Genomic DNA, 15,084 nt, shown 5'->3' on the forward strand with positions numbered 1-15,084 from the left:
CAAGTGACAATGTTGATGTGACTCTTCCTTCCACTCTTTGTCCATAATATTCAGATACCTCTGGTCTACCACCAATATCATATTCTGGGTCTCACTCGTAACTATGCAAGTTATAGGTGCATACTTCCTCAAGAGTCTTGCTCTCCTACTTGCAGCACTTGCTCTTCTTGCTGCCTGTTGCTTTCTGTCAACTTTTTGCTTTAATGTCTTTGTATGCTATCTGTTCCTTGCTAAGTAACAACATGTAGTATCTCAAAACATAACTTCCATTGTACAAATAAAATTAGAAAAATAATAAAATATGAACAGGTTAGAGATTGAATACATTTTTTCCTGGAATGTACCATCAAGGTCAGTTAAAGCATGTCTTGGTTACAATGTCAGTGGGAACACCCACTGCTAAGAGGCTAAAACCCACTCTCTGCCACCCGGGGAACGTACTTAAATGTTAACTCTCCCATAACCTTCCCCTTAGTCCGAGATATTATCCCACCAAGTTTGGCTGAGGTTGGCCAAACAACATAGACAAATGTTTTGCTTTTGTTCATATTCAGATACGGATAAAAGAGAGCTATCGCAGACCTGCTCAGTGTGCATCCTGTGCCACATGGGAACTTAATCCACATGTGCAGGAAGGGCAGTCAACTGCAGCAGCTGGTACTCTGACTTTCAGCTTCAGCAGCAACTATCATTACTGCAGCACATCTGTGAAGTGGAGTGATACATGGCTAGCATGTTTATAATGTCAGCACCTTGCAGCTTAAGAGCAAGTAGGAAGATAAGTAACGAGCACCACCAAGCGGTCCAGAATAGGCACTGTAGGAGTCACCTCAGTTATCTCATATTCCAACCAGTATTCAGTTCGGATACTGAAGGCAGTGGTTCACCTGGGGTACGTAGCCCGAGCCAAGTCCATGGTAACATGGATACCGTAAAATACATTTTGCATGGCCAGTGGCGGAGGATATTTGAAAGCAAAAGTGATAAGGGACTTGGTAAGTGAACATACAGACACTTTTGACAGCAGATATAAATCCAGATGGTTTGTTGTCTTCCATATGCTAGTGTAAAGGATAAGACCATAAGCTGTATGAGCAGAAGTAAGCCAATCAGTCCATCAAATCTGCTCTGCCATTCAATGACATTATGGCTGATCTGATAATCCTCACCCCCACTTTCCTGTCTTTTCCCTTGATTCCCTTACTGCTAGACATTTAATCAATTAACTCGGGTGGGGGGGGGGGGGGGGGGGGGGGGAGAGAAACAGCTAGCTGTCATGATTCACATCAGTGCCACCAATATAGTTAGCAGAAGTGAGATGGTCCAAGAGTCAGTTCAGCGAACTAGGAAACTAGTAAGCAATACCTCAAGGTTAAATTCTACAGATTACTCCTGGTACCAACCACAGTGCAGTATAGAAATGGGAGACAAGAGCAGATTAATCCTGGCTGAGTAACAGTGCAACACAGATAGTTTTAGATTCCTGGAAAATTGGGAGCAATTCTGGGAGAAACTGAACCTATATAGGATACAGTGGTTGTACCGAAATACAGCCAGGACTGATGTTCTCTTCAACAATTAGCTGACACTTTTTAAAAATGTTCAAATGATATTGGCAGGGGTATGTGAGCCAGAGGACAACGTTGGAGGGAAACACATAGGTGCACAGAGAATTAAATGGGGCCTTCAGCAATAAACTAGAAATAGTAAAGCATAAGGCAGGGTCAGAGAATGAGGGAATGTAATGAAATTTAAATTAGGGTTATTATGCACGTACATAAATTCACAGAGAGTGATAAAGAAAAACCAGTGAGCTTCAGGTACATATTATCATCATATGTGCTCTGCCCAAAGACAGGTCCTTCCGTTACAGTTTTCTCCAGACAGTCACAGAGAAATATAAAGTTGTAGGGGCAACAGCAGCCTGCTTCAAAAGGAGGCCAGGACTGTGTACCAAATATTCCTGGATAAAAGGGCTTCAGGCAAGATTGGGGAATGAATGAAAAGAGAAGGGATAAGTAGTATCAATTAAGTAAAACAGCACAGTGCTGGAGGCAAAGGATGTTCCAGTTGGGTTATCCATTTAGAATCTATTTAGCTGGAGGTTAAAAAAAACAAAGCACAATTGTATTGCTTGCTGTATTATGTAGTTTATCAGCTGGTGGAAAGATGTACAGGACCAGATTTTCAAGGAAGTGCAAAATTATTCAATAGTTATAATTATATGATATTGCTGCTGATAAATTGATAGCAACAAGCAACAGGATGTCCAACTAGGCAACAGCTTGCTAGGATATTATGAACTAGAAGCAGAATGCACAACTTTCAAATTTCAATTAATTGGCAAATAAGGTTGGTGGAGAGTTATTTAATTCCCTACGTGTCATTATCTTAATTCCTTCGCAGACTAAAAAGAAACTGTCTCAACTGAAGCTTATGAAAGAGTATTAACATTTCTTGACTTCAGAAGTTACGGAAAAATCAGCAGCTTCGTCTATAGTCTCTGTTCCAAATTTACCCTGCTAACTACAAAAAAAAATCAGAATCAAGTCCATAATGGTATCTCAGGGGCTAACCTACACATACTATATTTACTGGTTGGGTTCCCGCGACTGCCTACTGCACAACGCCAATACATTCCACTCAAACGGAGTCGGGACATATCTCCACAATCCAAATATTCAGACCAAAAACAAAATTGCTGGAAAAGCTCAGCAGTCTGGCAGCATCTGTGCAGGAAAAAACAGAGTTAACATTTCTGGTCCAGACCCTTCCTCAGAACTTCTGAGGGTGGGTCACTGGGCCCGAAATGTTAACTCGGTTTCTTTTTCCAGATGTCGCCAGGCCTGCTAGCTTTACCAGCAACTTTGCTTCTTTTTCCCCCCGATTTACCGCATCCACAGTTCTTTTGGTTTTTACTGCATATTCAGACATTTGTCCCCTTGAATGAAGCAAGAGACAATCATCCTTTATACAAAACCTCCTTTCTTCTTCTCCTTTAAACATTGCATGAATACAGAACCCAATTACCTAGGTCAGCTTCATCCGGTATTAAGCCTGAGCAAGATGGCACAAGGATTTGTTTTTTTTTAATTTGTTCACAGGATGTGGGAGTCACTGGTGATGCCAGCATTTACTGCCCATTCTAAATGCAAAGGGAAGGTAGTGATGAGTCACTGCAGTCCATGTAATGTAGGCAGACCTCATGCTGTTAGGCAAGATGCACTAGGATGCAACAGGGAAGGATATCACCAACTGCATGTTCGTTATGTGTCAGCTGGTCTTGTTCGAGGTGGCAGTAGATGTCACAGGTTTGGAACATACAGTCAAAAGGAGCTTTAGCAAATTTTGAGTGTATTCTACAGATAGTACGGGCTGCTGCTACTGTGTATTGGTGATGGAGGGGGTGAATGTTTTGGGTTGCAGATAGAGAGATTGACAATAGATGGTGTTTGTCTCCTGCAGCTCAGAAGCCTGTCAGCTTGGCACTCGTGTGGCATGAAAATTGCCCAACCTTTATCAGCCCAAGCCTGGGCATTGTTCAGGTATTACTTCATTGGGCATAAGCTATTTCAGTATCCGAGTTGAGAATGGATCCAAACATTGCAATAATTAGAGAGCATTCCATTTTTGCCTTAATGATGGTGGGAAGGTCATTGATGAAGCAGTTTAAGATGGCTAGACTGAGGCCACTGTCCAAAGGAAATCCAGCAAAGAAGTCCTGATGCAGACAAACATCATCTTCTGTGCTAGGTATAACTCCAGCCATTGGAGTTTTCTGATTCCCACTGACTTCAATTTTGCAATGGCTCCTTGATCTTTCCCCAAGTGCTATATTATCACCATTACATCTTTATGAGGTGATGCAGTCATGTAGTAATATTGCCTCGAAGTCTGTTTTGATTTTTTTTAAAGGCTTTCTTCTTTAAAGATAGCACAAATATCAAACGCTGTGTACATATTTTGTTAAATATTTAAACCTGTATTATGAAGATAATTCTATTTTTGAGGACTCGTGCCTAAACAATTAGGGACAGTGGTTCCTTTGGAATGCTGAGAAGATAGCTTCCATTAATAAAAAAGGGACATTTCTTTAACTTGAAAACATTGAAAGAAGGGTAGGGTGCCTTTTTATACCCCCTAAGCTACAGTTGACAGCTGCTGGATTTATTGAAAGTCACCTATGTCCGTGTCTGGGGAGATCAAGAGATTTTGACATTGCTTGGATTTCAGGTGGGGTAGAGGTGTGTGTGTGTGTGTGTGTGTGTGTGTGTGTGTGTGTGTGTGTGTGTGTGTGTGTGTGTGTGTGTGTGTGTGGGGGGGGGGGGAGTACAGTCTGACAACTGAAACACTGATTCAGCCACTCTCCTGAAAAGCCTCAAAAGACCTCTTCTCGACGCAGTTTATTCAAGAAGCATCGGCAAAGGACCCAGTGACAACCGCTTGTATTTAATGGAAGATATCTACATGTGCCAGGATGCTGCCTAAAAGCCACCTTTCATACCTTATCCTCTTTTCCTCCAATGACTAATTATTAAATAGTTCTGATGAGTCAGGCTGGATTTGACTTATTAAGTGATTTCTCTCCACAGATGCTGTTAGGCCTACTGAGTTTCTGAAGCACTTTCTATGTTAGTTTTTAATTATCAACTGGTGTGTTTCCCCCCAACAACCCACAAGTTAATCACTGCTTAGAAAGATTTTTTTTCTTATAATTGATGCTTATGAATGTATGTTAGGTTATCTAGAACAGTACATTTTTATATATTTATTAATTATTGTTAATTTAATTGCAAATCAATTTCCCAAAATTTATCTTTCCATGCATTCACCAAAGTAATAATTAAATGCGTACCTTATGTAAAAATGTTGCAACATTAATACCATTTTCCAGGAACTATTTGTAGTGTGCAAAAATGCAATATATAAACAGCTTCCTGAAAACCCTCATAAAAATTGAGTGCAAGGTGTTGATCCTTAAGTAGGTATACAACTTGTAGATTATCGACAGCTGTAGCTCTATAGATTAAAAAAAATTAAGACCTCAACTACCCTAATTGTCTCACCTTTACATAAAGTGCTCCAGTTTGCCATTCAATACCATGAGTGGCTGTAAGCTCCAATAAACTTGCTTAGTAATGCATAAAGCCACATGATGTACAAAGTTTGTGTACCTGCCCAATCCTTAGTGGATCAATCAAACTAGGCCTGACGTTCAGCTGACACTCAGGCTCTCCGTTCTCCCCAGTCCAGCTGAAATTCAGGCTCTAATCCCTCACCAACCTTAGCCCATACTTGGATTTTGCTCCTCCTACCAAACCTACCTGAACACTCTGGTCCAGATACATTATTACTCACCTCTCTGAACAGCCTACTGCCCCTCTGCTCTTTGGTGACCAGCTAGAGTAAGTCCTCCAGGTCATTTAATTGCAAGATCCCCCCATTTTGAAACACCCTTCCCCCCTACAAACCTTTGCTGTTCCTCAACTCAGAGATTCTGTCTATAGAGGAGCACCAAGAGTTTAGTTATGGAGTAAGAGAAGGAAAATAAAGAAACTGGAGCAGGAACATTAAAAAAAAAGAGATAGAATCTGTGATTGGGGGAGCAGCTGCTCCAAGATTCTGTCTCCCCCACAGAATTTAGACCAGATATATTCACCCCTGCATCCCAGGAAACAATCTAGTGAACCTTTGCTGTATTGCCTCCAAAACAAGTATATTCAAAGCAAGAGACCAATATGGCACATTGTATTCCAGGCACTGTCTCACTGAAGCCTTTTACAATTGTAGTAAAACCTCCTCATTCTTGCAATCCAAGTCCTTGAAAAGAAAGATCAACAAACCATTTTGCTTTTGCATTCACACTACCATAGGTGAATAACCTCATATTTCCTCCACCATACTAAATATGCAAAAACGTGACAGACTCTTTTAACCTGCCTATATCTTTCTGCATCATAGAACATAGAATAGTACAGTACAGGCCCTTCGACCCACGATATTGCACCAACCTACTATCCTAAGATCAATCTACACTGCATACCCTACATTTTACTATCCTCCATGTGCTTATCCAAGAGTCACTTAAATGTGTCTGACATATCTGACTCCACTGCCGGCAGCACATTCCACACGCCCATCACTCTCTGTGTAAAGAACCTACCTCTGACATCTCCCCTACACCTTCCTCCAGTCACCTTAAAATTATGCCCACTCGTAATAATCATTTCTGCACTGGGAAAAGTCTCTGGCTATCTACTCTAACTATGCCTCTCATCATCTTGTACACCTCTATCAAGTCACTTCTCATCCTTCTTCGCTCCACTGAAAAAAACCCTAGCTCCCTTAGCCTTTCCTCATAAGACCTGCCCTCCAGGCCAGGCAGCATCGTGGTAGATCTCCTCTGTACCCTCTCTAAAGCTTCCACATCTTTCCTGTAACGAGGTGACCAGAACTGAACACAATATTCCAAGTGTGGTCTAACCAGAGTTTCATTGAGCTGCAGCACAACCTCACGGCTCTTAAATTCAATTCCCCTGCCAATGAAAGCCAACACACTATACACCTTCTTTACAACCCTATCAACTTGGGTCGCAACTTTGAGGGATCTATGGATGTGGACCCCAAGATCCCGCTGTTCCTCCACACTGCTGAGAATCCTGTCATTAACCCTGCATTCTGCATTCAAATTCGACCTTCCAAAATGAATCACTTCACACTTTTAAAGTTCTACTTAAAAGAACGAATGTGAATGCCTGCCTCCTAGAAACAAAATGTCCAGGCAATCCCTGTCCCAAAACATTTGCAGCTCAGACCTCAGCTCAACCAAAATTCCTCAAGCTACAGACACTTTCTATAGATAGGTTAGATAAGAGATCACAACAGTCTTGACATATTTCCTTATGTTTGGTTACAGCAAACCATCTGTTCTGCCATGTCTGTTGAAACTTATTTATTTTGTTAGTTAAGTTGTTACTAATTTAATAATAATAGAAAGTAACAGCAATTTACAGTTCCCTCCCTTAAAGATAAAAGAACACTCACCAGCTACCGCTGGGAAATGAAAAATAAAATGCAGCATCTGCTTCCCTCTCTTCACACTTGCATCAAAAGCCCAACCTCAGGCTCTCCTCTACGAAGCACTTAGTTGTGATCATGGTAGATTCTTATGCCCTCAATGCAAGTAAAAATGTGCATTAAAATGCTGCATTACTCACAACCAGTGAACAAATCAAAAAGGTCACCAATACTTAAATTGGTAAATATCACACGATGGCCACATTTCAGAAAGGAACAAATTAAATGGCACTTTATAAAAGTAAGTTGATGGTAAAGCGCTTCTGAAGATGGTACCTCATAAGAATCATCTTTTGCCCTTTGCAACACTGCTCAACTCTTCAACATAATTAACGTCTGGTTTTCCATTTCTGCCCAAGGCTTAATGGTATCTTATTTTTATGAATTCTCATATACTGTGTTATATTTGGTAGGAATGCACATTAGATCAGTGTTATTGAAAAATTACACATATTTTATGATAAAATGCAAGCTGTTGGATGTTCACTAAAATTAACTATTTGTTGTTCCTTTTTGGTTTGCCATGCTGCATAAACCTAGCATTTCCATCTTCTTTAAAAGGCAATTGGCACACTTGTAAATCAGCAGAATACACCTCAGTACAAGGAATTAATCACGGACTACTTTGCTTTTACAAAGCTAAAAGGCAAGGTTACTGGAAAGAAATAAAGGCCTGATTTGAATCCAACTTAGTCAAACCTTGTTACAACAGAACCAGTCAGTACAAAACTACTTGGTGCACTGAACTTGGCCTGTTCATAACTGCATTTAATTTGAGGTTTGTTTTTGACAGGTTGCAGGACAAGAAAAACAATGAGCTCTAGTTTATCATGTGCTGTTTAGGTATGTAGCAAGGAGTGAATCAGATATGAGTAGATAAAATTGCGATGGCAAAAGCTGTTGCGGAAAACTTTTGATAATCTTATGCTCCAAATCTGAAGCAAAAGGCAGGTTACACTTTGCATCACTGTGTTCAGCATTTAGTTTTTTGAAGTTGAACATAGCATTCAAAGGGACTTATTGATTCAGGGTCTAGTTGAATAAGTAGGGTCAATTCCATAAATTGATCAGAGAAACAGAAACAGGAAGAGGCCATTCAGCCCCTCCGGCATAATCAACTGGCAATTTTGCTGTTCAACACACCAAAGCCAAACAGGTAAGGAAAGACCAGGTTCAAAGTTTCATATCTGTGCCAAGTCAGCTGATCTTAGTTGGAGCGACTACAAGAGCTGTAGCTAGGTTTGGGGGAGGGAAAAAGGGAACTGCCACAGGTCCCTCTCCTCATCACAGCACATTAACATATACTGAAGACAATGGGCTTCAAATGAGGGCAATATCAGGCTGAGCTGTGAGATTCCACATCCCCCTCCCCTATAACCTGACCCCACCCTCAGCACCCAAAATAAACAGTCCACTGGCATAGACTGTCTACACGTACACCAGAGGACTGAAGGGCGGTTGACATCTGCCGACCTGAACTTCTAACAAGAGGCAGCATGTTCAGAGGGAAGAAAGAAAGGCATGGTCGTCTGTTTACTTCCTGCATTTGAAAGTGCTTTTGAAGTTTGAATACAGAACACCAACACTTATGGAAATCAGAAAGGAACCAAACAGTTTACGGAACGGGACTGTAAAAGTCAGTGTACTGGGTGCAGCAATCACAAACAACTGTAATGCAAACAAACCATATATATTCATCGTACATGTGTAAGAGTGAGCCCAGATTCCCAGCTCACAGAAATCTGTACCTAGGCACAACATACACAAGGGATGGACTTCATGTAACGTGTAGCCACTCCCAAGAAAATCAGTTCAAAAATGTTAGAACATTTACAATAAGAGACACTCGCTGATGTTTTTTATAAATCTTCCACTGATGGCTCCACTGCTAAGTACACCACGTAGATTTGGCTCCTATGTTACGTTTACTGATCTCCGCTAGGGTAGCAGTTGGAGTACTACTACTCCTTCTAGTGTCCCTGGGTAAAGGCATCATTGGCCAGGTTTCTCAATTTTAATCATGACCAAAAGACCCCTGCGAGAAATTATGTATACGTTGTAATGTACACTAAAGACAGGATCAGGCTTAGCCATGCTAAAATTATTTAAGGATAATGACTGGTTCACACAAGACCAATGGCCACTTGGATGGGGGAACTCAAGGAACTACAACGCTTTCTTGTGAGAAAGTGAGCAGAAAATAGGAGACAGGAAAGTTTAAATGTACTCATTGCAGGATCAAAAGAAAATAATTTTATGACTTCTCAAATTTTAAAAGAGCTCTTATTAAATAGGACAAGGTGTTAATAGCCTTCTGGCACCTGTAACAGGAGTTTAGCTGCAGTGGCATTTTCTTCTGAAAGCGTACACATTCTTTAGCTTACTGAGAGCTCTGTACACACCCATGGTTCTTGCATTCTACCTGTGTGGATGAGGATGTGCCTCTGCAGATGGTAGTTAGTCCGGAAGGCAGCACTGCACTGCTCGCAGATGTGAGTCTTGGGAGACTTAACCAGGAAGGAGCCATCTTCACCGACTACCAGAATCTGAAAGGCAGAATATTCACACACAATGCTCGACATGCTTACTGCCAAGACATCGGACAAGCCTTCAGATGTCCATGCTAGGAAACTCAAAAAACAATGAAAATATGTGACCACTTTGTATAAACATCCATATTCTGATAATCACAAATGATTTCAACTGTACTCCCAGCTAAAGTAGTTGTTGCAGGAAATATCTAGAAAGAACAAACTTTCATCATATATATTTCAGAGCAAAAAAAACAGAATTAATCATCCATAACATTATGATTATCTATTTAGGTATATTTTCTCTCTTCTCTTCTTTTGATCCTTTTTTTTACATCTTCTACTCCCCTCAATGCATCATTTTAAAGCTTTCCATGAGTTCCTGATTGAAATGTGGACAAGCATGAGTTCTTAGGCTGTTGCTAATGCTGTCGTTGAGGCAGCACTCAGCAACAGGCTGATATGCTCTTTGGTCATTACTTCCTGTGTTGCACTAAGCATTTGTCCTATAAGACATGGGCAGTGGAGGAAACCAAGCTCATCCAGCTGGCATATCATGAGCAATACAGCAATCGAGCCACACTGAGGAACAACAAATAAAAAAAATTAAATTCATTTACACTGAACAAGAAAGAAAATACAAATCCATGGAGGTGAGGAACAAGATTTAAGTCTCAAAGTAATTCAATGGCCAAAGAAAACATATGCCTTCTGCCCCAATCAATATTTCAGATCAGGATCAGAGGCATCAAAAAGCAGAAACCACACTTCAGCAAGTAATTTGTCATAAGACCAGAAAGCAAGAGAACATAAAAGAGTAAAATCAAAAGCAGCAAACAGTAAGGAAGCAGAATGGGGACAGATATTAACATTCAATTCACCAAATTCAGACTGAGTCCAGAAGGCTGTAAAGTGGCTAATTGAAAATAAGATGTTGTTCCTCAAGCTTGTGTTAAGCATCGCTGGAATACTGCAGATACAGTGATCAGTCAGATGATGGTGGGAGCAAGGTAAAGAACAAAAAATGATGGCTAACTGCAACTTCAGGGTCACACTTGCGGACTAAACAAACATTCTACAGAACAGTCACCCAGCTTGTGTTTGGTCTCCCATGTTGAGGAGACCACATTGTGAGTAGTGAATATAGTGTACAAAATTGAAGGAAGTACAAATTCATATAGGAAGATTATAGATATGGGGAGATTAGACAGCCATGGTTAGAACCAGGAAACCTGAAACAAAGTAATGGAGAGCATCAGAAGAGTCATGGGATGTAGGAGTAACTTGCTATGGGTTAACTCCTACATTACAAAATGGCACTACCTTAACCATTCACACAGTTCACTCCCCTGCATAGAATTCCATCAGGCAAAGCCATTCATTCCCTTTTTACAAAACTCCAGTGTAGCAAACTACTTCTCATTAACTTGCACTATTAAAAAAAAGTCCAATCATTTCTCACTAATTCCCAACATCAAGAATTTGAAAAAAAACAAATCTGTCATCGTTTCTCAACATTTAGATGGTATTCTTAAACAAATAAACCATCTACAAATGGTTGACACAGACACGGTAAACAGAACTGATACTGAGCTAATAAGGTGGACATGGAGAAAAAGATTGTTTCAGAGGATGAATTTCAACAAGTTTTATTTTGAAACAAAAGGTGCAGGAGGAGACAGACAGAGGGACCTAAATGACAGGCAGGGAGGGAGGATGCAGAGTTGGGGGACAGGAGCTTTCTGAAAGGGCACTAAGCCCATAAACATGGCAAAACACAGAAGACAACACATCCATCCTAAGACAAGCCAAACAGAGTTCCAACCGGAACTCCATCAACAAACACATTGATTTGGAGCCCATCTACCACCCTCTGAGAAAAAGAACAGGAAATGACATCACCAACACAGGGCATGACATCACCAACCCAAGAAAACCTAAACAGATAAATGGAAAGTGGGACATAACACCAGCGCTTCATCGGAGGCTCACTGATGATGTTACCTAGAATGATGACGAAACGTCTGAAAACTAACCTTCCAGCTCAGCGAGCAAACTCACATCCAGAACCTCAACCTGAGCTACAAATCTTCTCAAAACTCACAAACACAGAAGAAGCAAGGAAAGAATTTCATTACAAAGACAGATATGAAACTAGTTACGTGGGGATAAGGCAATGTTAGCAACCTAAGTTGCTGGGGATCAACATGAATCTTTGGCAGAGATAATGGGAACTGCAGATGCTGGAGATTCCAAGATAATAAAATGTGAGGCTGGATGAACACAGCAGGCCAAGCAGCATCTCAGGAGCTCCTGAGATGCTGCTTGGCCTGCTGTGTTCATCCAGCCTCACATTTTATTACCATGAATCTTTGGCAGTCCCTTTCGATCAAGGAATGATTTGCTGAAACTCTATCTGATTGGCACCGAGATGACTGATAAACTCAATCTACAAATTCTGCCACATAATCTCAGAGACCCTCCTAGCATTACAGCAGGGACTGAACTGTAAAAATGAACAGGATTTTTTCATGTCATAGCCTCAGGGCCTCCTGGACAAAGCCCTCAGGGAGGAACTGTTTTGTAAAAAAGCCTTTAAAAATTGTGAGAGTGTGGGTGGTGTGCATGCTTCGGGTACATGAGTGTGAGTGTACGTGGGGCCCCGAGTACTTTGATGCCTAGGATTCAGGTACAGAGTTCTTTGAAGTAGACAGGGTGGTGAAAGCAGCATCTGACATGCCTGCCTTCATTGCTCAGACCACTGAGTATATGAGTTGGGACATTGCATTGAGGTTGTACAGGGCATTGGTGAGGCCATTTTTACCATACTGTGTCCAGTTCTGGTCACACTGTTAATAGGAAGGACACTACTAAACTGGAAAACAAAGAGTTCAGAAAATATTTACCAGCATGTTGCCCAAGACTGCAGGGTTTGAGTTATAAAAATAGGCTGGGAGTTTTTTCACTAGAGCATAGGACGTTGAGGGGTGACCTTATAGATGTTTATAAAATCATGAGGGGCTTAGATGAGGTGAATAGCAATGGTATTTTCCCTATTTTTTTTTGGCAGTGGGGGGAGAAAGAGAGTTCAAAACTAGGCACCATATTTTTAAAGGCAAGAGGAGAAAGATTTCAAAGGGACCTGAGGAGCAACTTTGGAGGGTGGCTTGTAAGTGGAATAAACTGCCAGAGGAAGTGATAGATGCAGGAACACAGGCAAATTGGACTGGTATAGTTTGGGATTATGGTTAGCATGGGCGAGTTGGGCCAAAGGGTCTGTTTCTGTGCTGAATGACTGTGTGTGGCTGGTGGTGCTTTAAGTTGAGTAGTGGGTTGTTGGAAGGTCTTTCAGATACCTTGATTTCATCTGTGCTCTTAAAAAAGTCTCGCAATGTACTCAGTAGCTTTCAGCATCAGGTGGAAGTCAGTGCTAGCTAGTGCCAAAGGAAACTATGTGCCAGTGAACGTCAGTGCAGGGGAAATTCTATCCTAGTGAGACAGCGCACAGAAATTGGACACCAATGAGGGACAAAGCCACAGCTGTATGTTCCTTCAAGTCAACTCCATTGGAGCCATACATTCCCGCAAGTCAGCAGCAGAGGAACTGCACTCCAATGAGTCAGTGCCGGGTGAAGTGCAACCAAAACAACAAACAGGTGTCAAGCAACTGCACCTAGAAACCATGGGTGCCTGAAGAACTCAAACACCATTTGTCAAGAAATAGTAGCCCACTAAGAGTCAAGCAGTTAGGGGAAGAGGGAAGAAAACAGAAAGGAAAATGCATGGTCATGCCAATTCCAGTGACTGATGAGAATTTTGCAGCATGCAGTCACATCTGCTCCCCTTTAGTGTGAAAGGGTAAAAATATGCACTATAAAGGGAAGTAACAGGAATGCAAGACAATGATTAATTTTCTGGGAGGAAGGGAGAAGGGAGCAAAGGGGCCAGGCCAGTGGAGGGGGGATAGAAACAAGAAAGTTAGGAGTTTGAGAATGTGACTGCATTCGTAGAGAAGCTCTAGAAGATTTTATTCCGTAGACTGCTGGGGATGGTAATGGGATTGGAGATAGCAGGAAAATCTGAATAGAAAGAGAGTCATGGAAGTAATGACGTAAATGATAAAAGGCAATCCAGACTTCAGACAGAAAGACTGCAACAGCTGGGGTGATGGGAAGGGTCATCTATATAAAATGTACAGGTGACGAAGGGCACTAGGGCAGTAAAGTCACTGAGGTGGTGGGCACTGAGGATAAAGCAGTTTCTTGGTGCAGAGATAGGAACGAGAAGATCTTAAGAAGGAAATGGGTAGAGTTTCCACCACAGTGAATTCTAATGAACTCAACCACTCTCTCCAGAACTCCAATGCATGAAAATCATTCTCATTACAGGAATGTTTTTGATACTTCATTTCAATTCCCAAAAGATACTTTAAGCTCTACACACAAATGATCTTGTTGTGTAATCCAGTGGTTATTACATGCACTGGACAGAATTCTAAACAGACCCATCCGTTTCTGTTTATTTGCTACATAATATCAACAAAGCCAATTATTTCCCATTCACTCTCATCGTAGTGAAATGTAATGAATCAAATCGACCAAGCTTCCCACTCTGGATTGTTATACAGTGGCTTTGCTAGGAAGGGAGTTTGTGTCAACGTTGCTAAGATACATGCTTCAGTCCAATAAGCTTGCCGAGTGCTCACTCTATAAATTTATACAGTCATTAGTCACATTAGCAAAATACCAAAAGGACTGCTGGCAACTCTAGAACAGTAATCCTTGAGACTCAGTGCCTCCAAGACAGAAAAGGCTGATTTGGTGCTAATAGGGGGCACATTCAGCTCATGCGGTCAGAGTGCCTGTGACATCACTATAAGCAGTGCTGCAAGATGTATGCAATAGCTTCATATTTAAAGTTTATTTCATGCAGTAGCCTGGCACCCCTGAAATGAATTACTAAATGGTTGACTCAAAAATTCAGAGCCGCCTCCCTCCAGGCAGTAAGGGAGGCAGCCAGCAACAAGGGCAAGGTCAGCAAGCAACAGAGTAGCAAAGAATACAGCTGACAGCGAGGAGGGTAGCCAGTGGGACAAGGGACAGACAGCAACAATGGATACAATGCTTCTGCTTCCAGGGAGGTGTGGGCACATAACAGTGACATCAATAGCACAGACTTCCTGTTCAAGTGTCTTGATGAAAGATATATCAAGAAAACTGGGGTCAGGGTATGAGATTTCCCCAGAAGTGCACATCCTTTCCTTCCCTCAGAAATAACCCACAATACAGAATTCAATATATAACAGAATTAACAGAGGCCTCGTGCGATTTGTCATGAATTTAGATAACAGCACAATGCAAATTTCCAATATGAAGGTTTCATCTGCTGACAATTTGTTTGGGGCATCGTCTCCCAATGAGACGGTAAGCCTGCAGAAAACCAAGCATGTGCAACTACTCAGTAATGTGGTGCAGCA

The 15,084-nt window shown here is 41.4% G+C and overlaps 1 protein-coding gene across 3 annotated transcripts in view; it reads right to left on the reverse strand.

Moving 5' to 3' along the window:
- LOC125448323 (zinc finger protein 148-like) overlaps nt 1–15,084 on the reverse strand; it is a 67,959-nt gene that overhangs the window by 22,797 nt on the left and 30,078 nt on the right. For 2 of the 3 annotated variants that reach the window (XM_048523571.2, XM_048523570.2), the window contains exon 4: nt 9,500–9,623. The exons of the other annotated variant lie outside the window; for it this stretch is intronic. In XM_048523571.2, the coding sequence (XP_048379528.2) occupies nt 9,500–9,623 (124 nt within the window). The remainder of the gene's footprint in view (nt 1–9,499; nt 9,624–15,084) is intronic. 3 annotated transcript variants of the gene reach the window in all.

This window comes from Stegostoma tigrinum, chromosome X (genome assembly GCF_030684315.1).
Source record: "Stegostoma tigrinum isolate sSteTig4 chromosome X, sSteTig4.hap1, whole genome shotgun sequence".
Classification (NCBI taxonomy): domain Eukaryota; kingdom Metazoa; phylum Chordata; class Chondrichthyes; order Orectolobiformes; family Stegostomatidae; genus Stegostoma; species Stegostoma tigrinum.